The sequence below is a fragment of the Emydura macquarii genome, unplaced genomic scaffold, assembly GCF_026122565.2.
Source record: "Emydura macquarii macquarii isolate MOO-44397 ecotype Brisbane River unplaced genomic scaffold, CSIRO-AGI_Emac_v2 contig_1253, whole genome shotgun sequence".
NCBI lineage: Eukaryota > Metazoa > Chordata > Testudines > Chelidae > Emydura > Emydura macquarii.
In genome coordinates this window covers 92419632-92445998 of record NW_027131390.1, presented here as the reverse complement: position 1 = coordinate 92445998, position 26367 = coordinate 92419632, and the positions used below count along the sequence as shown (strand labels likewise).

Below are 26367 nucleotides of genomic sequence, written 5' to 3'. Positions count from 1 at the left end.
TTAAACCTACTTTAACTTTCAAAATGGGAACAACGTGAAAGAAAAATAGAGAAGACAAATATTTTCAAAAGTAGCTTCTGATTTTGGATGCCTACCTTTCAGAAATGCTGAGCATATCGCTGATCAGCATTTCCTACTACCTTCAACTAAAGTTGCATGTGTTTAAGAACTTCTGGAAATCAAGTACAAATAGTTTCAAGCTGAGAGCTGAAAAACTGAAGCACACCAGAATCAGAGGCTAATTTTGAAACATTTTGCCCATGCATTTAAGACTGGAAAACATATATATTGCTATCAGCACCATGTAATCTCATTGTTAAATTCTGCAAGATACAATACATCTATTCTTCCCATAAACTCTGATTTTGCAAGCTGACCTACGAAGGCAGAACCATGCACCTGTGGACAGCCCCATTATTGCAAGGCTGCCCTGTAAATGACAGACTAAACAGATTGGATTGCAGAATCAGCTTCTAAATATGCATGTGTCACTTCCACTAGGAACATCATGGTGTGAACTGAACTACATTAGCTGAACTAGTTCTGCAGTAGTTTTCCTTACAAAAAGATCAGATGTTGACACTAGTGGATTTCTAAAATTTGTGCACACATTTCTCTAATTTTTCTTAAATCCAAAAAGTATGGTGCATATATTTGGGCATTCCATTGTCACTTGATTCTGCTCCTGCTCAATATGCAACGGATAGGAGGTTCCAAAATATGATACATTATGTAAATTAAATATTTTTTGGAAAAAGTAATTCACATGCAAATACGTATTTGACATGTTTCTGTACTGATTTGTAAAATGTAAGCAAATCAGGTTTTTTTATACTGTTAATGAATTGTTTATGAACACAGTCTTGATGCTGGGGAAAATGCACACATTGCCTGAAGTTCTCATTTGTCTATTTAGAAAACTTATTTCCTCTGTCCCTTGTAGGTATTCTTGTGATTTACTTATGAACTTAGTGGGCTACTGTCACATCAATTCACGAGTCTTCCTGAAAAGAACACATATTAATAGTAATAGGTCTTAACAGAGTAAATTCCCTACACATAGAAAAAAGTACAGAACCTTCCCAATTCCTTTTTATGTACAAACTCCTTCTTGGTTAAGGGATTTTGTTAGATGACTGAAGAAAAGCACTTTTTCTTTAATCCTGAAAACTCATCTCATATGATCACCTATTTTGTTTGGCTGTAGTTCTTTTACACTCTTGCACATATCTTATACAATTCTGAACATGCATAAATATGCAGCTTATGCTATTTCCTAAAATATATACATTAAAAAATAAAATGAAAAGAACCATATGTAGATCAAGAAAAATGAGTTCAATATATTACATTTACATTATAAAATTGATTTTGTAGGCTAACTCATCATGCTAAATTGCTTGCAATATCCAATTATTGATTACTGTGAATAAAAAAACAGTACTCAAGTGAAAAACAATATGACCTTTGCCCTGCTCTCACTGGAGTCAATAGAAAATTTGATATTGACTTCAAGGGGGTAGGATTATGACCTATATTCAGGAAATATTTAAAAACAGCTTAGAAAAGATTATATAGTGACAGTAACGTATTCCTAACTCTGATTAATTTCAAGCCATTTTACATTATTTTCTTCATTTTACATGTTACAATTTTATATAGATTTTATGTCCTTTGATTAATACCAGTAAAGCATGTGTTACTTTCCTTTAGACAGGAACAAGACAGCTGACTACTATATAGTATTCTCTATTATAAACATTTACACTAAAAATAAATATCGAGGGGAGGGGAGAGGAGGGAAGGCGGGAAAAAGTCTTCAGTAAGACTCACTTACTGAAGGGAGATAAAAGATACCCTATACTTTGATACCAATGTATTCAAATTCAGAACTAGGTCAGCAGGGCTATACACCTATTTACAGCCTTTGTTTAGTTGGTTTGGGAGAAGGCACAAGTGGCTGATTGCAGACCTCATTGGATTTAATGTTTTCAGACGGACTTCTCAAAACTAGAAAATTCTTCAGTGTAGTAACATACATTGCAGAGTAATACAAAAAACATTTGCTTTCTTAATACAATTAACTCCTAAGATACTTAAACTTAATTCAGTAAGGTTTAACTTAATTCAATAACGTTTGTCCAAGATATTGCAGGAAAATGCAATGTCTGTCACACTATGTACCACTTACATCTTATTTTGAGGATTTAAATGGGAGTTACTCAATACATAGGCTATGTGTATGTGGGTCCTCTATACAGGGGTGAATTTCACCCATAGTAATTAGTATACTACAGATGTCTTTATCTGGGAGTCTAAAGAGCAGCTGTGGATTGAAAGGGAGGTTTAATTAGTTAGGTAAATACAAAAATGGAAAACCTAATAAATTAAAAACAACCTGACAGTTGATTATTCCACTGTTATTTGAAAGTTTCTGATAGCACTGTCTGTACTGTGTTAAACTAAAATTTAGGAAAGTAATTGCTTAATGCTAGATCATACATAAATACCAATTCATGCATAGCAAATTGCAAATATATATTCATAGAATGCATGGTATTTATTTTTCAAAGTTTATTAATGACTTAAGATTCTGTATTATTTACTTCTCAATCTTTTAACCCATTTTTGTGCATAAAGACAATTTTAGTTTCAGGATATATACTTATATACTTCTATATTCAAGTGCCTACAGATCCACAATTTAGATGAAGAGCATTTATAGGTTTTAAAGTGAAGCATTCTCCTTTCCTTATATGTGTGCACAGTCAGCCCACTGACATCAATGGGAGTTTCATACAAATAGGAAGCAGAGAAAAACGATTTGCGTGTCGCCTACCTCCTCACTTTTAGTTAAACCATGCTTCCTTTTCCGCATCTTGAAACAAATACAAGAGATAAATCAAACTGCAGATCTATGCTATTTAGAACATTAAGGAATAAGACCAAATCACATATTATGTGGTTCAGAGGATTGCGTTAGTTCCAAAATCCAAAGAAATCACACTGTTCTGAGAGTTGAAGTGTGGAGAGACTGATTGAAACTTTATAACACTAAATAGCTTTCAATGATGAATAGAAGCCAGGGGACACTTTCTCCTTTAGATAATACTTACATCTGATACCTAAATCCATAGTACTGAAACATAATACTGTACACAAAAGTTTCACATGTGCGAGGTGCCTAAAATTATGCACATACATTTATATTTAGGATCATAAATTACATGGCCTGATTTTCAGAGGTGCTGAGTACCTACATCTCCAATTGTCTTAATGGGAAATATGAGTATCCAGCACCTCTTCAATGTGAATTTGTCATCTACTATTGAAAATTCTGACCAAAATGTATTATCTCACAGAGACTGACTACAAAGACCACATTCAGATCTCTGGACGGGGGATGGTAGGTCTTCCACACTGACTGGCAGAATGCCAGGCATGTAGCCTTTTCTTGGATTTTATAAGAAAAAGAAAAAACCAGAAGAACCAAGCTTTAAGCTGTGGGGATGGCAGTACAAAGCAATTTATGGGATTCTCTCTCTAACAATGATACTGATGGCTAGATGTTGCCCCTTTGACTCATGATTACATTTCAGGGATCAAAGGAGGAACTCAGTAAGAACTGTCCAACCCTTTCTGGGAAGTTGTCACAGATTAATCAACTAAAACTGGTATTACAGGGATTTCTTGGGTGTAGAAGCTAGACCATGCATTTCAAAATGTATGCAAGAAGGTCTAATTTGCACTCCATATTCACAATGAGGAACAAGGTGTATAGTGCAATTAACTTTTTGAGTAATGTGATTGGCAATGTGAATAAAGACTTTGATTAGATTTAAAATATGGCAGTTCCCCTACTGAATATACAATGTGTAACAGGCTGGCAACGTTTGCCTGAAACACCTCCCATTGTTCACAGGAATCTATGCTGTTAGAAAAGTGTTATGAGAGTTTGCTAAGGCAGTGATGAAAGTGACTCATGGATATAATTGAATATAAGAGATATGGGAGTTACCCTCAGACAGAGAAATCAGATTAGCCGATCATCTGTTTTTAACTTGCTCTCCACCTACCAGCAAACGTTATTGTGTTCCAATGCCTATTCATATTTTGCAGAATTGTGCATGATACTTACTTAATGTACTACAGATCTTTTAGAAAATAATTCAAGTAGGAAACTTTCAGCAGTCATCGTTTGGGGTTCAGGTCAACTGATTCTGAATATGCCAGACTAAATGTGACTACAAATGAAAATGCAAAGAGTAGGCTTGATAAAATCAAATGTACAGCTTATCAGTATATAAAAAAAGGAAAGCTCACAACATGACAGACAAGATTTACTTACTGCAGTTTTCTTCATCTGAATTATCACCACAGTCATTTTGGCTGTCACATCTCCAGTGATCTGGAATACAGTTGTTGTTTTTGCACTGGAATTCATGAGGTCCACAAGTCTTTTTATCTGCAATGAAGAAGGCTACCATTTTCATCATTGTATTCCATAAAGGCAGAACTTGAAATATTGCTACTAAAAAGGTGGCATGATAATATTGCACAATACCTGTCAAATTGAGGAACCCTAACGTTTTAAATGGTAAATATCTACCAAAGACAAAGAATTGTTTCACAAGGAAGCCCCACTGCTACTCTATTCCATTGAATTCTATATAGCACACTCATCATCATAGTATCTGAGTACATTCCAGTCGTACATTCAACAACATGACTACATATCTGTCACATTTTGTTTCTCAGGATTCTATTGACCCTTGACCAAAGCAACATTAATGTCATACAATAAATAAGAATTGTATGCAGTGTTGTAGTAGCCATGTCAGTCCCAGGATATTAGAGAGACGAAGTGGGTAAGGTAATATCTTTTATTGGACCAACTTACGTTGGTGAGAGAGCTCAAAAGCTTATCTCTACACAGATCTCAAGGCTTTCACAAGGAGTCACATGATCATTCATGTGCAGTTCTTCTGCCTTTACATATCACCCTCTCTTTGCATCCCTCCACTGGCTTCCCCCTTCTCAATCATATCAAACATAAGCCACTTATCTTCACTTTCAAGGCCTATCCCCACCTTACCTATAATCCCTCATTGGCCCATGGTGCCAGCCTCCATCACCCACTTGTTGAATTTTCAAACTTGCTTTCTCCTATGCTGCCCCTCATACTTGGGAGGAGCTCCCCATAAACATCTACAAACTACCTCTAATCCTCCTTAAAACTCTCTTTTGCCATAATGCCTCCAAAAAACTTGAAACAATTAGGTGCTGAGACCACTGTCTGTCATGCCGACCAATATTATCTCATTGTTTCCTTGAATTCCTCCCTTTGTCTGTATCAATCTGTTGTCTCTTGTTTTATATTTAGATTATAAGATCTATGGGGGCAAGGATTGTCTTCTGGTTATATGTTTGTACAGCACTAGCAAAATGAGGTCCTGGTCAGATAAATACAAATAATGGTAATACAAATAATAAAATAATAACAGTGATATTCAGTGTGTTAAAACTGATGTTATGATTAAAAAATTCTAGTCCTGCTAAACCATGTAGACATATTGAAAGGTCAATTTTTCAAATGTAATATGTATAGTGAGGCACATAAATAAGTGGCATGATGTTCAAGAGATCCTGAGCACCCATAAATCCAAATGAAGTCACTGCAGCTGCTCAGCTCCTCGGAAAATCAATCCAATTTACTGAGGTGCCTAAATATAGATTTAGGCTCCTAACTATATGGACCCAGATTGGCCTACTTTATGGCCAAAAAATTCAAAGGATTTAGCTGTTTTGAATCCAGCAGTCACATTTCACTTTTCTATATATTTTGCTATAATGTAAAACAGTTTTACCATAGATGAAATCTCACTAAACTATAGGCATATTTATGCAAGAGAGTACAAAGGGACATATTGGCCAATGGTTGTGTTTGCACTGACAAAACTACAATTAATTGGAGCTATACCCACAGATCTAGTGAAAAACTTAGCATTTTTCCATATTTTTTATTTAATTACTCACTGCATCAGAGATAGGATGTCTGCAGTATATAAACCCAAACTGAAATTAGTTTTCTTCAGTCAGCATGCAGTATTTTGAAACGAGCATTTGCATTCACAACATATGATTATGGATAAATCCTTTTGTGGATGCATGAGCAGTTCTGAACAGCAGCAGCAGCACTCCTCCAAAGGGATGTAGCTATTTTTGTGTTTTGTTTGTCTTTCCATTTTTTTTTTCTTTTGTACTTTATTCCTTCAGGTTCAAGGGAGAGAGGGGGAAACCAGTGGCATGTTTTCTTTACATAAAAGCACATCTATAAATTGTTTTTTATAAAAGCCACAAAATGACATTTTTAAAATTAAATGTCCATGCAATGGAATTTCAATGGGAATTTCTTGAATTCCCATTAGGGCTGTTTTACAGAATGTTAGTTTAGACCTTATGATGCCATTAATGTCCCCTGAGGCGTTTAAATTAAGCGGTCATGAAGAAGAGGGACTAATAACAATAGCTTCAGTCAAGCAAACTCCTCTGCCTGTGAAGTGGATAGGACCATTCCATGAATTGCATTGGTTTCATTTGATGATGTGCCCCAAACAGCTGCTTGCTGTGCTTGTGCTTCAGCCTGGCTTTGTGCAAACTTAGGAGCTAGAATAAGATATCAAAATAATTTTTAATGTGATTTAGCATGAATATGTACCCTGGTCTGTAGAGGTCCTCACCTTTACCTTCACCAGCTCGACAGGCCCTACCTAGCTAATCTAGTAATTTATTGTTGCAGTGTTCACTCCTGCTTTTGCTGCAATATTCCCAAACATTTCTACCCACTAGTGAGCTTCTTCCTCAAATACTTCACCACTTTCTCCTAGGCTGCTTCTTGCACATGGGAAAACTTATTGATAAAATTCATACACCCATTACTTTTTCCTTTTTCAAACTTCTCTTTAGGACTCCCTTCTGCCATGATCCCTACAAAACCCTGCATGATGATCATGATGTATTATGACTATATATATTTTATACACACACAGGCTCTGACTCCTCCTCAAATCAAAACAACCAAACAACAACAAAACATGTAACTAACAAAACTGTGGCAATTGATCCTCATATTAATTTACTTGTATGTTTCTTTCTTTCTTTATATTTAAACAATACAATACACCCATACAAAAAGCATTAGGTACGCTAAGAATATTACAATTAAAAAATTGACCATCTAACAGCAAAAAAATAATTAAATCTAAAGTATTTATTTATTTATTTATCAGGATAATAAATCTAAGCAGCAAAGCAGGTCCTTTAAATTTCCAACTCCAGAAACAAACCGTCTGCTTTCACCAAAGATCCTGACTAATAAATAACTATTAGAGTACATGGTACAGTCCCAATCTCGACTATTCGTCTGTCTGTGTCTTTTAGACTGTAAACTCTTTGTGACAAGCATCATCCCTATCAGTCTTTGTAGGATACTCAACAGAATGGGGCTCCAGTCCCAGGTGGACCTTCTGAGCACTGTGATAACATATATCATTAATACTAAAATACGAACATTATTGATACTAATAAAAGGTTAGTAAATTAGGGTCCCAATTCAGCAAAGCACTTAGGCAAATTTTTAAAGTTATGCACATTCTTAAGTGCTTTGCTGAATTGAGACCTAAGACACTATTAATGCTTAGGACCAGATTTTTAAAGGTATTTAGTCTCTATAACGGAGCTAACTCACTAGCCAATGCTTCCCCATGTGACTGGGTGCAGTGTTGCAGCAACTCTGCCTCAGTTTTCCATGCCAGACAGCTGCTCATCTCAGCACAGTCAGCTTCTCACAACTCCATTCCTCCAGCCAGGTTGTTCATAATCTCACCCTTTTGGGGTAATAGAGTCCCACAGATGAAAAGTCCTTTGACCCTATATCGGATTGTCAATCTCAACCCTGACCTGGGTTCTATAGTCCTTGCCCACTCTTTCTTAAGGATGATTTCATATTACCCTTTCTGGGGATGGTAGGGGTACCCAGGCCTGTACTCTTTTATGGATTCTAACCCAGGGATGCTATGTTTAACTAGTGAAGATCTCTCCTTAAAAGCTCTTGCTGCTTCCCACCACCGTTTATCCACAGGTGCCTTTCCCAGGGCTATGTCCTCTAGTCCTCTCCTTTGGAAAGTCTGACCCCTTGTATGGCTTCCTGATTGTCTGCTGCTGAGGAGCCTCTTCTTGGAAGTTCTCAGCCTTTCTAGAAGCTGCCTAGAACCCATTTACTCCAGCTATCTTCTCCTCTCAGGGCCAGTTCCAGGGTAAAAGCTACCTACTGCAGCTCTTCTCTCTCAGTCCTCCTCTATTTTTCATCTTCCTGGGTTTTGTGGTGCAGCAAACTCACTTCCTCAATCTTTGACCGCCATTCACTGGACTTTGAAGATAGATTACGACTTAAAGTCTGTCACCTTTCCCAGTATTCTTAAAGAACTGGAGGATAGCCTTTTTAATTAGACCCATTTTTCCTTGTATTCTGGATAGGTTTTGCAAAGAAAATATTGTTACTCTAAGGCTTCTGAGTTTTCCATATAAACATATCTTTTCACTGGTAGAGTCTTTACAATTCTATAAGAGATGATCTATCCTATCCATGTTTTGCATAGTCAATCCTTATGTTTGTTTATTAGAAACAGATTACTATTTATTCCACAATGACCTATTAAAATTCTGAATAGAGCCTCTTTGCTCTTCCTGTCAGGGTCTTGGATTAGATCAACATTTTCAGCTATTGGGTATACTTCACAGATTCCCCCCCCTTCGTTTCATGTGGCCATAGTTCTTGCCATTCCTTCCTTAGCTCATTTTAACATGCAATTACTGTCCCAGTGACAAAATAAGGCAAGATGTGCTAAGCACGTGCAAAGTACATCCTCCACATACTGAGCTGTATTTCCTCCATAACATTTTCATTCTGTCCCTTCTTCACAATTATTTATGAATGGTCACCTCCACATTTGCTGCATCTTAATTTGCCTTTGCAATTATTTCCTGTGTGACCAAATTTTTGACATCTGTAGCATCTCAACAGAGGAAGTATATACAGTTCAGTCCAGAACATCTGATTCCCTAAAATTACTCTATCTGGAAGTGTCCTTCCCCTAAATGTGACCAACTAGCTGCAGAGAGATTGCTATTATCTCTTTTGCTAATTAAAGTCGTAGCATATATTACGTTATTGTCATCTATTACTTGTTTTATTTCCTCTTCTGACATTTCAAGTAGCACACCATATATTACCCCTCTCATTTCAGTTAGGAACCTAGGGAGCTGATAACTATTTTTAGCTTTCCTAGCACCTTTGTCTTAAGCAACTTCCCTACTTGTTCTCTGTTTTTGCATTCCACTAGGTAGTTTCCTAGCTCTTATTATATCTCCAGCACTTTCTGAACCACTTTGCACTCCACAGGGAGGTGACATCCCCCATCTTTATATTTTTAGTTAGGAATTATGTAATTTTTCCCACATCCCTGCTTCACTATTGACCCTGCAGTCCTTCCTTTACAGGAACAACCCAGTCTTACTCGCCCCAATTGGGTCTAATCCTTAATTACCTGTCTCCCATTCAAATACCACAGAACTGGCTAATTGGATTCTCCAGCTCTCCATAACCTTGTCACTGACATTGTGGCGATTATATACCACAACACAGGCACCTAGAGATGCACTTAGGCACCCAGGGAGAGTTAGGCATCTAGGTGAAAATCTTTTGAAAATCATTTTAAGGACAGGCACTTTTGAAATTACCCTAGGTGCATATTTGCATCTTTAGAGGCCTAAATTCCTTTAAAAATCAGGCCCTTAATCCCTTTTATTAAATATATGATTAAGCAGTATGATACAACATGTTAGAATTACAGAGCTATATTTTTCTTTATTATCAATATTTTCTTTTAAAAAATAGTCACTACACCATGTATAACTGAAATGTACAATTAACAGGACATACGTTCTGCTAGATGTACATTTTAAATGATAGGTTTTACAAGTTTAGCAACACCTCCATGACAAAATCCTTTCTTTTTTTAGGTGCATTTGACTCAATTATTTGTTCTGGGAAACAGACCCATTTGTAAAACTAGGTTTCATAATGGACTATGTTTCTGTGCATAAAAAAATCCCAGGTGTGCCCGAGTACGTGCACATACATTCCCCCTTCCCGCAACTTTTGGAAGCAGTTTCTTGCTTAAATACAATGGTTCTCCCTTGTCCAGGGACCTTCTTGCTACTATTAGTGTCCTACCACTCCTCACTGTAGTTGAGGTGTATCAAGTTATATTTTCACGATGCTGTATGTGTGACCAATTGGCTGTTTTGGGATAAGGAAGGAACTTTTTCCTGTTGAGCCAAATTGGCAGTGGTCTAAAGAGTTTTTCACTTTCCTCATATTTTAGTTTAAAAGGAATAAGAATAGGAATGTAATACAAGGAGGAATATAGGAATGTTCAGTCTGTCACAACTTGCAGACAGTGTGTGACTGGTGCAACTTTTGCCTGTAAGGAAAATGAGAGACATGAGGTCTTTGCAGACTGAAGCACCCTTTGGCACATTCGACTCCCTCATAATAGGAAGTGTGAGAGAATTCAGAAGTGGGGTGAGTCCTAGGGGTTTGGCTGAAGAGAGTCAACCCTGAGTTATTGGTTATACGGTGTGAAGCCATTTAAATCCTATACTTGACCCAATTAAATGCCTGGTATATGAGAGCGCATGGGTGGATAGTGCCCCTCCAAATTGTTAAGTTAATAAAGTTGCAGACTGCTACTTACATCCATCCTTTTGTCTGTGTGTGATTCACTTGAATGACCTGATCAATAGCATGTAACTGACCTGAATCTTTTTCATGAGAAAGTAGGAAAAACTACTGATTAAATACTAATATATTAATTTTACACAGTGGGTCCAAATATGGTCTCTGTTACACTAGTGTAAATCTGGAATCATTCCACTGATTCCGGTGAAATTATTTACATTTATATTGGTATAATGCAACAGAATTTTGTCCAGCATTCATTAGTTAATCAACCATCCAAAACATATTTAACTATTTTAACATCTATATACTAAAAAAAATAATTTCTTGCCCTTTGCCTTTTAAACATTTCTATAACACCGTACCAGCATAGTACATACACCATAAAACATTAAGAATGGTTAAACCTTTTTTGATAAAATAAGAATTAATTGCACACAGAACATTTCTGGGGATTAAAAAAGATTGCTCCGCACTTCTTTCTTTTCATTTTCCTAGGTTTTACACTTCTAGTTCCTGCCCAATTGGAACTATTGTGCTGAAATATTGTGAGATATTTGTGGTTCAAATGCAAAGAGGAAGTACACATAACTTCCTGTCTAATTTCATATATCCAACTGGTTACAATGTAAAGTTTGGATATGCAAACTATTTTGGGCTTGTCCAGATCTTTTGAGGTTCACCAATCACTGCTCCACACATTACTTCACAGACAAAAACAATGAGTAACTTTAGTAAGAATGCTACTATGCTTGCATACTAAGCAATATTACAATTAACATATCCAAAGCATGTAAAAGTATGGAAAGGTAAATATTCAAACCATAAAAAATCTCTTAAATAAATGTACATGTGTAATTTATCACATTACATATTCTAAGAACTGCCTTTATACTGTCTCCATATCCCTATCTAATCTCAGTCTTCTGAACGGAAAGCCATCCTGCATCATAAAGAAATTTCTAATGTGGGCTACAAATAACCATAACTAATATTCACCCACCAAATGTGTCCCGCAGATTTATCACAGATCACTTTTCATTTCCACCATCCTAACTGGCCAGACACCAATATCTTATCACTTACCTACCAGAAGCTCAGCTCTCTTGTATCTCACCTATCCACTAAGGACAAGAGACTACAACATATTATCTCTTGCTTCTTACATGGGACAGAATTCTCTTGTCTGCTACCACCTTGTGGGACTGAGTCCTTGATATGGAGAAAAAAAGACTTGAACCTTTTAGTTTTATCTGGATTTAGAAAGGTCAAACTCTAGTATTATTGACTGAATACTGGCCCCATTCCCCTTAGTTTATTTTGGTCAGACAGAAATATTTAATTTTTCTTGATACACAGTGATGGATAGATGGTTCTGCTCTCTTCACTTCAAGAATTTGAAAGCTTTTTTGTTCTGCTCGGATCATTTTATTTTCCCTTAGAAGTTTATTATTATAAACAAGATGTGCTTCTCCTGTATGTCTTTCTTCAAGTTAATTAGAGCCCAATAAATCACTTTGAGTTATCTGATGGCAGAGATATGCAGATGACGGTAGATAGGAGAGTTGTTGGAGAGCTAGGTGACAAATATCTGATTTTTCTGACAAGTAGAGTTACTTGACTCAAAAGAAACCATGGAGCAGTTCATTTGCTTGAATGATGGTGCCCTGAACAGATTTTTTGGGGGGAAGGTGAGGGCAGCTTTCTGTGGCACTGAAATAATTTCCCCTTTTTCTTATATGAAGCCAACATTTGAATAAGGATGGGGCAGGGATTGTGGGGGGAGGGAGAAGGTGGTGGGGGAAAGGAGACTGATAACTCAGGTTGCAGTTAGTCTCCTTAGCTTTTGGACTGTAATCCATGTGTTTGTGCAGCAGACTCCACATTTAGCACTAAATCCACCCCCTTGGATATATGCTCCTGAAATGTTGCCTCTGGTCCCAAAAAGAGAACAGGCAAGGTGGTGATGCTATATTCAGAAGGTTCTAGAATGGTGGTACAGGTAGTTTATTTTAAGGTTTATAGACTGCATCTTTCAGCAAGACTAGGACATATATAAGTAATTTTAAAAATCCACAACCTGTCTGGCCCATAAATACCCAAATCTATCCTAACATAAAAGGTAGATAGTATAGAACCATGCCCCACAAATCATCCTTGTGTGGATATATTATTATGTAATATCCAATCTGTAAAATACAATACATGCAAACCTAAGGCTGCATCACGATAATTTATTCAGACTGGATAGTACTTTGCTTATACTGTAGTCTCAATAGCACTTCTTCTGGTGTAAGGTACTACTTAGCGTGAGTAAGGGCATGTCTACATTTCTGTGACTGAACAGATTGATGCAGCAGGATCAACTGAGTGGGCTGTAGAGACCCACACAATTGATCCTGGAAGTGCTCTCTGGTCGATGTAATAAATCCACCCCCTCCGAAAAGAGTAGGCTGCATTGACCAAAGGACATCTCCCAGTGATGCAGTGCAATGAAGATGCTGTGATATGGCAACGTAAGTAAATCGATGGGAGATATGCAAGCTACAGTATATAGCTTGCGTATCTCCCATCGACTGCTGGTGTCAGTGTAGACCAGGCCTAAGAGTAGCACCATCTGGCCCCTAATTTTTACTCGTTTGGACAGAGAATATCAATTATCAGACAACTGAATTCTGATAATTAAATAGTAACTCCATTTTCTAGTTCTACTTCAAGAATTTAAGAATAAAGCTAAACTTGAAAGACTGAATCCAGTCAGAGCTACAAAGACCAATGTGTGTCTCTTCTGCCTTGCACATCTTTTTACAGCAAATACTCAAACCTAACAATTCATTCAATGTAATATCTCCAGTACCATATGTTAGGAAATGTTGACTGAGCAAAAGAAATGCGACTATGAAACACTTAAGCCAAAAAGGAATTATCCTTTATACTAAGAGCTTTACTTTGTAAGGATTTTTAAAAAGAACTATACTGAGTTTCTGTTTACACAAAGAACATTTATAGATCTGTATTACATTAAACTTGAAGCTATGTAATTGAATTTTAGTTAGGTTTGTTTTAAAAAATAGCCATATTTAAAATTTTACAAAACATAAAATCATCACTGATAAAGATTGCAGAGAACACAGATTGGGAGAGTAGTAAATAGTAAAGAGGATAGATCACTGAAACAAGGTGATCTGGATCACTTGGTAAGCTGGGCACAAGCAAACAACATGTGTTTTGTTATGGCTAAACATAAAAATACATATCATGAAAACAAGAATGCAGGTCATACTTACAACATAGGGGACTCTATTCTGGGTAACAGTAACTCTGAAAAAGATTTGGAGTCAAGGTAGATAATCAGCTGAACATGAGTTCATAGTGCGACGCTATCACCAAAAGGGCTAATGTGATCCTTGGATTCATGAACATGGGATTCTTGAGTAGGAGAAGAAAGGTCATTTTATCTTTGTATTTATCACTGGTGTGACCACTACTGGAACACAATTCATGAAGGGTGATGATAAATTGGAGAGGGTTCAGAGAAGAGCCATACAAACAATTAAAGGATTAGAAAACATGCATTATAGTGTCAAGGAGCTCAGTCTATTTAGCTTAACAAAGAGAAGGTGGCTAAGGGATGACTTGATTGCAGTGTATAAGTACCTTCATGGGGAACAAGTATTTGATACTGGGCTCTTCAGTCTGGCAGACAAAGGTATAACATGATCCAATAAGTAGAAATTGAAGCTAGGCAAATTCAGATGAGAAATAAGATGTAAATTGTTATCAGTGAGGGTAATTAACCACTAGAACAATTGGTCATGGTCAATTTTCCATCAGTGCCAATTTTTAAATCAAGATTGGATGTTACTCTAAAAGATATGATCTTTAAAAAGAATTGTTTTGAGGAAGGTCTGTGTTATACAGGGAGTCCAGATTACAGGAGATCACAGTGGTCCCAGACTATCACCAAAAGGGCTAATGTCCCTTCTGGCCTTAAAAATCTATGAATTATTGTACACCTAGGTGAAAATGACTTGAGAATTTGTAAGGGGGTTCATGTTATCCTTAGAGAGTTTTAGGACAGATTGAGGACCTTTTCCCAAGGGTAACTGGTAAATTGTTCTGAAATGGTGCAACAAAGCTGCCAGATCTTCAGAGGTTGACAATGCAGAAGATGTGTGAAGCATCGGGAACGTGGAGATTTGGTAATCATCAACAAAAAATATCATAATAGGTACTTGAGTTATTCAGAGGAAATAGGGTATAGAGGAAATGGGGTACTAAATAGGCAGTGGCTGATGTTAGGGAGGAAAGAGTTAACAATGTGGGAACTTCATTGGGGGTAGGAGGAAGGCTGCCAACCTAATTGCTGGCACCTTCTTGTTGTTGGAGTCCAGTGCAGGTGACCCATAATGATCTAGTTCTCCAATAAACTGAAATTGAATGTGGACTTAGTGGAAGGTAACCCCTAAAGAAGTATAGAAGGGCTCTTTGATATTTGATGCAGAGAAGGATTGTAGGCAGACTTCCAAATCAGATACAGGGTAATTCTTCCTCCACCTCACAGAGTGAATACTGTAGAGTTTCACTGCTTCTTGGGGACCTCCATGCAGATAGTGGAAGGGCAACATGTGTTCCATAAAATGGTCAGTGTTTATGTAAGTAAATATTGTGACATTATTCTCAGTAGTACATATCCAAGAAACTTAATCTGTGTTCCTATCACTTGTAATCAAGCATATTAAGCAAAAATTACCTCTAGCGTACCATAAAAAAACTAGAAGTGAAGTTTTGTCATGTTTCTTATTAACATACTGCAATACGTTCCTGTCCAAGAAACATGTAATTTCATTTTCAGGATACAGTGGTGTGAGGACAGTCAATTTTCCCTGCAATGTTTAATCTAAAATACTTTGTAAAATTTCAGATTTGAAAAAGTTCTCATACTGGAAGTCACAGTGACTCTCTCAATTAGTAAAATTTTCCAAGAAATAGAAGTAATTGGAAAGGTTTCAAAATTTACTCATTTAAATAAATTGTCAAAATTCCAAAGCACAAAATTTAAGGGGGATGATCTATACCAAAAATGACAGTTCAGTGCTTTAATATCTAATATTCCACTGAGGTGGAGCAAAATCTATGAACTACAACTGGTTAACAACATAGTAAAAGCATCCTGGTTAATTAGTAACTTAGGCTGGTTAACAATTAAATCACACACTGTTTTAATATTATGTGCTGCAAAAGGTCACAGGAGACACATTAAAGAGTCACTTGTGGCTCACAAGCCTCAGTATGAGTATCACCTACTAGTGCATTTTCCAAGACACATGTGTGTCACATGTTCTTTCCAGGGATGAGTCAGCTGCTCTTCACCCTTTACTTACTTATTGGAATTACTTTTACTTTAAGTAGATCCTACTGAAAATATTTTTCTTCTAAAAATTAATGTTTTGTCTATACAAATTTTAATAAATTGTTCTCTGAATAAAGTTTCAGGATCAGTAAACCTTTCTTTCTTTCTTTTCTTTCTTTCTAGGGAATTCTCATGTTTATGAAACCTTACATATTCAGGGAGAAATGAAGCTTTTGTATCAACCTGAGAGGCCAATCCTTTGGCAGCAATGCTAGAGTTGTTCCACAAAGATTGTTCATTTATTTGAGGCAATAAGAATGCTGTCAATTTGCAAAAAGATTTGTATTTATTTGCTCATTTAGTTAATGGCAACTAAAATATTATATCAAACTATCAGTGGACTTCTTTAAAAAACACCTTATTTTGAATAACTTAATCAGGTGTTTCACCAGAAATACACAAGTAAGTTTCACATATAGTCCCAACCTAAAAATAAATTGCCTTGATGTTTTCAACTCTGAATGTCCATTGCATTTCTGAAAATATTTTCATGGTTACTGCAGAAACAACCAGTGAACTTCTTCCATCACTGAGTAGATACTAAAAATGACATAGTTGCAGCAGTGATCCAAAGAATGAATCTGAGTAGATGAATAATTTTGCATTGTCAACAAGCTGTAAATTCCATCTCTGATGTCAAAAAAGAAGGTAAGAAACTCGACAATTCCAGACTAGTATTTGTTTTCAATATAAACATTGTGACTTTTCATATTATTACAAGGATCATACACTTGTCTATCATAGTTCTAGATCATCATTCTTGTCTAATCTTTTCAAGCCAGTGGTTTCCAGAGCGTCCACTGCTGGGGTGCTCTGGATGTTAGTGAAATCCAACTCCCAGTGCCAAGGAGGTAACTGGCTCCTTAGAAAATATCTATTCAGTGCAGTCTTACTCCAGTGGTCAAGAATCATATTTTAAAAAATCCTGAAATGTCCATATGGTCACAAATAAGAAAAATGCAAAGTGTTAATGACCTCTGTTTCTCATGGCTAATATTTTATGTAAATCTAATTATGATCATATAATGGGAAGATGGATACTCCATTCTTGTACTATGAACATTTATTGGGCAAATAAGAGGTAGAGGTTCTAGAGGCTTCATTTCAAAGTCTGATGAAGTTGGGGGCTTCAAAACCAGTGTATAGTATTGCTGCTATTCTCTCTCTGTGCTTTGTGCCTTGAGCTTTGTTATGGTTCACCGCATCAAATGAGTTGGAACTCAGAACTACCAACTGCAAGCACCAAGTGTTCAAGTGCTTTAGAGACCTATCAGTTAGAGAAGTCCTCTAGTGATAGGGTTTTGTGAGTAATGACATACAGCACTTTGGTGATTAAGCTACCTCACTGAACTTGCCAGGGGGAAGCTAGATTTATGCCAGTGTATCTGGCACCTATGGACTCACTGCTCAGCCATCTTGGCTGACACACTGTTGCTTTGAGGATTTGCCAGTTGAGGAACTCCAGCTAATCTTGTGCTGGATTCAAAGGAGTCTCCATGGAGTGCCTCAATTCTTGGGATGATATTTGCAAGCAAATCTAATATCCCTGCAAACTGGTGACTGACTCTAAGGTAGTGCAAGTTCATGTATTACAGTTATTGTTCTACCTCAGCTGCATGGTTTAAAGATGCTGAATAGTTTTCCTTACTCCACAGTCAAGAACCAGGGATTTTGGTTTGTCTCACATTAGGGAGTTGAGACCCAATGAATAGTATCTTTACAGACAATATAGGTCCTTGGGATAGGAGAAGCCTAATACAAAAGAGGACTGTGGGATCTCTTTCCTATGGATCTTCCCTCCGTAGCCCTCCCATACCTCTCTCCCTAGGTGTGAAAAAAAGAAGACAATTTTGCAAGGTTCACTTAACAAATTCTTCTTTCCCCTTCTCCGAGAGGATGCCATATGGTTCAAAATCATTAATGCCATCAGATTTATACTGAGTTAGTGAAATCTCATTTTCCGTGCTGCTACTGTTAATTATTATATTGGCCTTTCATAATAAAATGGCTGATTCAAAATTATTTTAGCAATTTTCATAAGCTACTTATAGCCTTGGGATGATTTGTATTATTCTAAACGAAGTAATTCTGATTGTAAGACAATTTTTAGGCTTACATAGAGTTTGGTATGATACTTCTATTATTTGAGAGACAAGGTTGGTGAGGTAATATCTTTTTATTGGACCAACATCCATTGGTGAGAGAGACAAGCATTCAAGCTTACACTGATCTCTCCTTTCTTTCTTTCCCAGACCTGAAGAAGAGCTCTGGGTAAGCTTGAAAGCTTGTCTCTCTCACCAACAGACGTTAGTCCAATAAAAAATATTACCTCGCCTGTCTTGTCTCTCTGATATCCTGGGCCCAACACGGCTACAACAACACTGCATACTTCTTTTATTTAACACATTTGTACAGAACCATATATACAAAATCACAAACACTGAACTACCTAACTTCAGCATCTTTTTTTTAGTAGTAATGTGCTATTTTTTGAAGCAAGTCACTTATTTATACTATTTGCCATTCTGAATACATGAGGATAATATGGAAATAAATGAAAAAAAAATAAAGGATGAACATATTATTTAGTCGATTAAATTATTCCAGCACTTTACAAATTACTGAGTATTGTTTACAGAAGTGTCCCTGAGCCTACAAGAGTTAAACAGGACAACAGTGTTTATACTTTTGTATCATATTGTTTCACAGAACTGGAAAATGAAGGATACACACCTATAACTGGAATTCTTCAAGATAAATCCTGCATATTCACACTCATGGGATCTGCCAACCAGGTGCAAATTAAATGGAGAAATTTTAATTAGCAGTGCTTAATTGAGCACTCACACATCCCTCTGATTCCTCCTCTCAGTGTTCACAAATGTTCTGAGGATGATGCTATAAAAGGGGCCATGGCATTCCAACTGCCTCATTCTGTCCACTGCTCCTCCATGTCCCATCAGCTATTAGGACTCCAGAGAAGAGGGGAAGCTGGAGAGTGTGAATATGAAGAATCCCTCTTGAAGAACTCCTCTTTCACTTACTTACCAAAACTGAAAATTCCTCTTTCACTTACTTACCAACATCCAGGTTTGCTGTTTGTCCTGAAGTGTTTGATGACATTAGTAGTATGGAAAGCAGGCAGTGACTCTAGGAGTCTGTACTATTTTTACTCTTTTAAATTCTATCTTTAACTGTTACTAGAAAAAACATGAGCTCAGGTCTTATCAGTTATAAAATCTTTCAAGTCACCTTTCAGGTAAATGCAAAACATGCTAAGGATTTTACCTTTTGTGCAAAGGGGAGCAATAAACAACAACGACAAAAATATTCCCAAAGAAAATAAATAAGCTTTTTCCGGTTTATTATTGGATTCATAAATGTCACTACAAAATTCTTCTTTCAGGTTGCTTAGCACTGGATGTATACTCAGCTAATACCTTGTGAGACCTGTCTTAGTCTGGAATGTTCCTTCAGTACTTCTGTGATTGCTGATAAAAATCTGTTTATTATACACACTGTAACCTAGTTAAACTACTCAGATGTTTACAGCAGTTATTATTATCATAAATTATGCAGAAGAAATTAGTAGGCATTGGGTGATTCTACAATAAGAATTAAGAAGCGAAGCCACTAACATTTCAGATGAGACATTTGTTTTATACTGCTGTCCATAAAGCAGATGCTTCAAGACAGATTTCACAGACAAAATAAAGCTATTCTATCAATTACTTTGAAATAACGACACAGGATATATTTAATATCATTGCAACTTTCTCTTACAATTTGTGGTAAGAGAATACAAAATAAATTTTAAAAAATGAGAAAAGTCTGCTTGAGCAAAAGTTATAAAGATACTGGTGTTAGAAATATGATATTTTAATAAAGTATTTTTATTGTCACTACTTTTAAACAAAAAGTCTCTGACTGCACTCCTTTACGTGACTGTTATCCTACTCACCACAGTTTGCTTCATCTGATCCATCTGCACAGTCTGGGTCCTCATCACATACCCACAGTTTAGAAATACAGTGTTTTGTAGTTTTACACTGGAAATGGTCTGGAGAACAGCTGTTTTCCGCTTTAAAGAAAGGGAGTTATTTTGAAAGCTAAAAATTTCTGCTAAGACTCAAAACATTTTTTGTTAAAATAAAAAAAGCCGAATGTTAAAAACGGGATCTCCATTAGCTCTATTGTGTTTTTCAGTAATATCTCCAGGAAAATAGCAATCTGTTTTAGTGCATTAACTTATTATTAAATCCTTTGATTATATAATGATAAATAATAGCATTGTCCAAATGAGAGAAAGCACAATATTTATGGTGGTGATCCACTAATTACAAACAAGAACATTTTTAACATGACTTAAATTTGATAGACCAAATGCTAAACAATATACTGGATAAAAGGCTCCAAAATATGTTTGCTGATTTTTCTCCACCTCTAGGAACAAAAAACTGATTAATCTCTGAAACCCAATCAGCCTGAAGGATTAAGAAAACTGTCAACTAAGAAAGTCTCAGATGAATGAAAGCAATCTAAGGGGTGTTGTTGTGATAACTGGGCCTACAAATTTACCCCAATAGCAAGCTCAATGGTGGAAAGTGAGTGAAAGTTCATAAAATGTCACAATAACCTATGAAAAGAAATGTTGATGGGAAAAGATTAAAAAAAAGACAGAAAGACTGAATTATTTCAAACAAAAAGTCTCTCCAAAAGAGAGTAATGGGCAGAATAGTCCATATTCTCATTTTGTCCACCAATAAACCTAATTTCCAACACACCAGTTTTGGTTCATTGATTTCTGGTCTCACACTGTTCTTGTTTACTAGGCATGATTTTAATACAGCCCTTATTTTCAGCACAGGAAAGAATCTGATCACATATTTTGGAAAAAAACAAACAAACAAATGTTCTTGGCAATGTTACAAATATCACAGATTATTAAAACTAAACAAAGATTTATCATCTCATTTGTTTTTTATTATTTATGCTATTGCTTACATTTTGCATTTAGCTCAACTTGGGCAATGAAAAAATTCACGTTTGTTTACAGTTAGTTTCTAGTCATTTTCATTTTCAGGTTTTCATAAACTAGCACGTTGTTGTAGTGTTTGAGATGCAAAATCATGCAGTCATGCCTGTGTAGTTATAATACTTGTAATAATATATATATATATATAATATAATAATACATAGCTCTTATAGAGCACTTTTCATCTCAAAACATTTTATTACAAAGGCAGAAAGTATTATTATGTCTATTTTACATATGGGTAAACTGATGCACAGTGAACTGAACTAATTTGCCCAAGGTTACCCAGCCACCACTGGCAGAGCCAGGAATAGAAGCCAGGTGACCTGAGTCCCCGTCTTGTGTTCTAGTCACTAGGCTACACTGCCTAGTGTATAGTATGTCATATCAGTATAGTAAAAGTAATTGCAACAAAAAATCTGGACCACTGCCCATAGTTCATGGCAAAAAAGAAAATGGACTTCATTTAACAAGAGGGCTAACTGAAATTAGAACAAACCAGACAATGTGGTTCCTGAAAGGTTCCTGAGTTACTTTAGGCTTCTGAAAGGTAGCTATTAATCATCAATATTCAAGGGTCTTTGAATACTCAGTGGCCCTTCTCTAAAGAATGCAGGGATTCTCCAAGCCATTGTGTATGTGGAGCTGGAGAAAACTAGTTTGCAAAGTGGCTTAGCTGCCTTGGATCAATGGGGAGCTTGAATAGCAGGCTGAGTGAAGGACAGAGTCACATCTTTCTCTTGATGGCAGAATGATGCTGGCAGGCAGACCAGAAACAACAGAGAGAGGAGATTACATTTATAAGATGTAAACTCTCCAACATTTTTCTCTCTGTAACTAAGCTAAAAATGCCATAAATGAGCACTCTGTAACTTCCAAGGAGAGGTGCGGTAGGATAAAGAATTCTAGAACCTATACCATCTCAGTTAAGAGGCATGAACAATGATGTCTGCTTTAAGTAAATTGCGTTGCCATCAGACTGAGACAGACAGTCACAAGCGTAATGCTGAAAGACCAAGGAGGAGGTGATGGGGGTGGTCGTAGTAACATATACATTTTAACCTAAATAAGAGACTCATATAATTTTCTAAATATTAATTCTCTTTTTTTTCTCATTGTCATGGATAAGAAAAATTGAAGTCAGTAACAGAAGTATTTGATTTCTCTCTGTACACATTGCATCTCAGGTGCAGTATGTCAAGTTGTCCAAAGGATTAAAAGGTTTTCATCGGGCATACAGTGATTTTACATATTTCTTTTAAGCTCTATGTTTAAAACTATTCATCAGTGGGCAATACAAAGCTTTCTAAACACAACTTACGACAGTCTCTTTCATCTTCTTCATCACCACAGTCATCCTGTCCATTGCACCTTAGATTTATTGGGATACATTTCTGATTCTTTGTACACTTGAACTGACCTGACAGGCAAACATGTGTGTCTGGAAGATAGTTTAAAAAAAATTCCAGATGAGTTTCTCATCAGAATTTAAATCAGTTTAGCTAAAGATCTTAGTCAGTTTTTTAATTTTGTGCTGCATATAATCACCTACCACAGTTGAGTTCATCAGAATTGTCCCCACAGTCATTTTCTCCATCACAGATAAAGGCTGGCAGAGCACAAAGTCCAGTTCCACACTGAAAACGTCCTGGTTGACATTTAAATTCAGCTGAAAAAAAAACAAAAACAAATCTTGCACAGTTGCATACAGGCTTTATCAAGCTTATTTACAAAACTTTTCTGCTATTCAAATATGTATATTGCATTACTGTAAACTATATATGAACCCCAATGTGAAAGTTTATGAGTCAGACAGAAGCCTCTTGGATTTCTCCTTTCTGAATAAACTGATCCAATACTATCGAAAATGAACACATATCTCTCAATTTTAAAACCTGATCTAATACTAATCATACTAATACTATCAAAACTGAACACATCTCTCTCAGTTATAAAATCTTAACGCTAAGGCTGAGAAGAGTCTAATTTACATGATGACTGCATAGTTATTTCTCAGTAATGATACAACATACAAAACCCTGTACTCTGATTGACTGAAATGGGCTATTAGCAAATATTTATATAATTATTTAATGTGCATTTCTTAATAACCAGACAATAGAATCATAGAATCATAGAATATTAGAGTTGGAAGGGACCTCAGGAGGTCATCTAGTCCAACCCCCTGCTCAAAGCAGGACTAACCTCAGCTATATCATCCCAACCAGGGCTTTGTCAAGCCTCAGCTTAAAAACCTGTAAGGATGGAGATTCCACCACCTCCCTAGGTAACCCATTCCAATGCTTCACCACCCTCCTAGTAAAAAACTTTTTCCTAATGTCCAACCTAGACCTCCCGCCCTGCAACTTGAGACCGTTGCTCCTTGTTCTGTCATCTGCCACCACCGAGAACAGCCTAGCCCCATCCTCCCTAGAACCCCCTTTCAGGTAGTTAAAAGCCGCTATCAAATCCCCCTCACTCTTCTCTTTTGCAGACTAAACAAGCCCAGTTCCCTCAGCCTCTCCTCATAAGTCCTGTGCTCCAGCCCCCTAATCATTTTGGTTGCCCTCCGCTGTACTCTCTCCAAATTGTCCACATCTTTTTTGTAGTGGGGGGCCCAAAACTGGACACAGTATTCTAAATGCGGCCTCACCAATGCCGAATAGAGGGGAATAATCACTTCCCGTGACCTGCTGGCAATGCCCCTCCTAATGCAGCCCAATATTCCATTAGCCTTCTTGACAACCAGGGCACACTGCTGACTCATATCCAGCTTTTTATCCACCGTTACCCCCAGGTACCGTTACCCCCAATGATTATGAGGTCTTGCAACCATGCCTAATACTATTTATTTGTAAGCATCAACAGTGTGTGCTAAACTATGTACAAAACAGAAGGAAATACACAGTCTCAGTTCTATGGATTTTATAATCTGAACTGAAAACACAAGAATGCACTTGGACACCAAGAGGATGATGCTAACTTAAATTAATGATTATTGTTTTTATTTGTGTTGGGTTAGAGTTTATGGGCTTTAGGGAATAAATAGCCATGCTCAACTTGCTGATGTCCAACTGAACAGGCAATGCTGTGCATCACAGGAACCCTCAAGTCAACCCCAACACCTTGGCTGCCAGTGCTGTTGCATATCCATTCACTTTGATGCTGCAATCCTTTGCGAATTCCAGAGGATTGTGGAAAATGAATGTCTTCCCATCCACATCCTTCATCACTGCTTGAATTCATCTAAGCCCTTTTGGACCCATGCACTTAACCTTCCACAATGCAACTTCAACCCTGATGAAGCTCGGAAAGCCAAATGGCGTTTATGAGAAGTTACAAATAAATATCTCAAAAAGACCTGACACAGGAGATCCCTGGCTTTGGTGACCCACAAAGCTATGGGCAACCCTAAACCACATTCGCACAAACCATGGTAGATGCAGATACTTGCTGCACAAATGGAAAATTAAAGACTCTTTAGTCTGTGACTGTGGTCACCTAGAACAGACCGTGGAACATATAACAACTCAATGCCCAATTCACAAATACAAAGTAGGTATTACAGCAATACACTCTGCTACTCCAGATGCAATCATCTGGCTTAACCATCTGAATGTAAAATTATACTTGTTGCTCTACATTTACATCAGCCATACGAAGAAGAAAGGAAGAAGTCAGCTTTCATTGGAGATTTGAATACAGAAAGGATGAAGATCAAGACTGCCAATTTTGGGAAGGGATTGCAGAAGGCAGAAGGGAAGATGATATAGAAACAAGGTTGATGAAGAAAATCAATTGGTAAGACACAGCTTCATAAGGGTGCCGGCGCTGAGAGAAGAAACAGCAGAGATGCTGATATGGAAGGAGCTGTGCAAACCTTTGAAAGGGAAAGTCTGATTTTGATGTAGAAAGTGACAGGAACTTCCTGCTGAGGAGGTTACACTAGTCCTTCGTGCCTCTGTCAGTTGTTTTATTTTTCGGTAGAAGTTAGAAAGTACTGAAGTGTGCAAAACATGTATCCCTAACTCTGATTCCTAAGTAGATTAGGGTACACAAGCTATCAGCTATCTGGGGATTCCCCTATGCTGGAGGAATCCCCAGAAAGCTGGTTAAATTATGAAGGGGATTCACCTGGGAGACCAAGATCTGGTCTGAAGCTATAAATGTGTATGCAGGAGGTAAATCATCTGTGCTGAAAAGTTGCCAAATGGCTGTGACAAAATATCTTGCCAAAAGGATTAAAATCTGTCCTCTCTAGACAATGAGGGAATTTGAAGTTATTACTGGTGAAGGGATTATTATATCAGTCTGAGATTCCTTGAGTTCTGGTCTTGACCAAAGCCAAAGAAATGGTGCATAAATACTATAATCTGATGATAGAAAATATGTTTATTAGGGACATCCTGGGTACAACCCAAGAAGGATTTGTAACAAATCCTACTGTGAATTTATCACAGAATAATTTCCTTATCTGCAAATGCGTTCTCAACTTTTGCCCCAGAGCTGTAACGAGAAAAACACCAAACTCAGAATGGTTGTTCCCTGATAAAGGTAACTGTACTGACAATTGATGTCTATGCTGTTGACATATAGATTCTTACAGAGCTATCGTTTCCATCACCTGTCTCTAAACCTCTTGGAATCAAGCAGCTTCCAATGATCAAGATCGGATTCAGAACTCTGAGTTGTCATAATACACTAGCAGATGCTCAGATTGTCTACAACTGAGATTTACTTTGCTGTCAGACATATGACTCCCAAGAACATCCTGGGGATTCCTGCTCAACACCAACCAGGATGGCATCCCAGGAAAATAGGAATTGTCCTCTCCTGTTTATATGTAAAATGGAGACCTGAATGACTGTTTAGATCAGAGTATTGAGTGTGACCGGCAGTAAGCATTCATATTAAATGCAAAAAAAGAGGAAAGGAACCTCATAGACATTTCCTAGATAGATTGTGTATTGAGTAACCTAAAACAAAAGGTACCAAAGTCATCTTTCCCCTCAATGCAAACTTGTACATTTCCAGATCAATAAGACTTAAGTGCTAGCTATGACTGAGCACATTAAAAATAGAAGTGTAGCCACAGCAGCACGAGAGCTAACTGCTTAA

The 26367-nt window shown here is 36.9% G+C and overlaps 1 protein-coding gene across 1 annotated transcript in view; it reads right to left on the bottom strand.

Moving 5' to 3' along the window:
- The window catches only part of LRP1B (LDL receptor related protein 1B), a 1171881-nt gene that overhangs the window by 137056 nt on the left and 1008458 nt on the right, over positions 1-26367 (bottom strand). Inside the window, 4 exon segments of the mRNA XM_067549510.1 lie at positions 4349-4465; positions 20176-20295; positions 22571-22690; positions 22802-22918. Coding sequence (XP_067405611.1) covers positions 4349-4465; positions 20176-20295; positions 22571-22690; positions 22802-22918 — 474 coding nt within the window.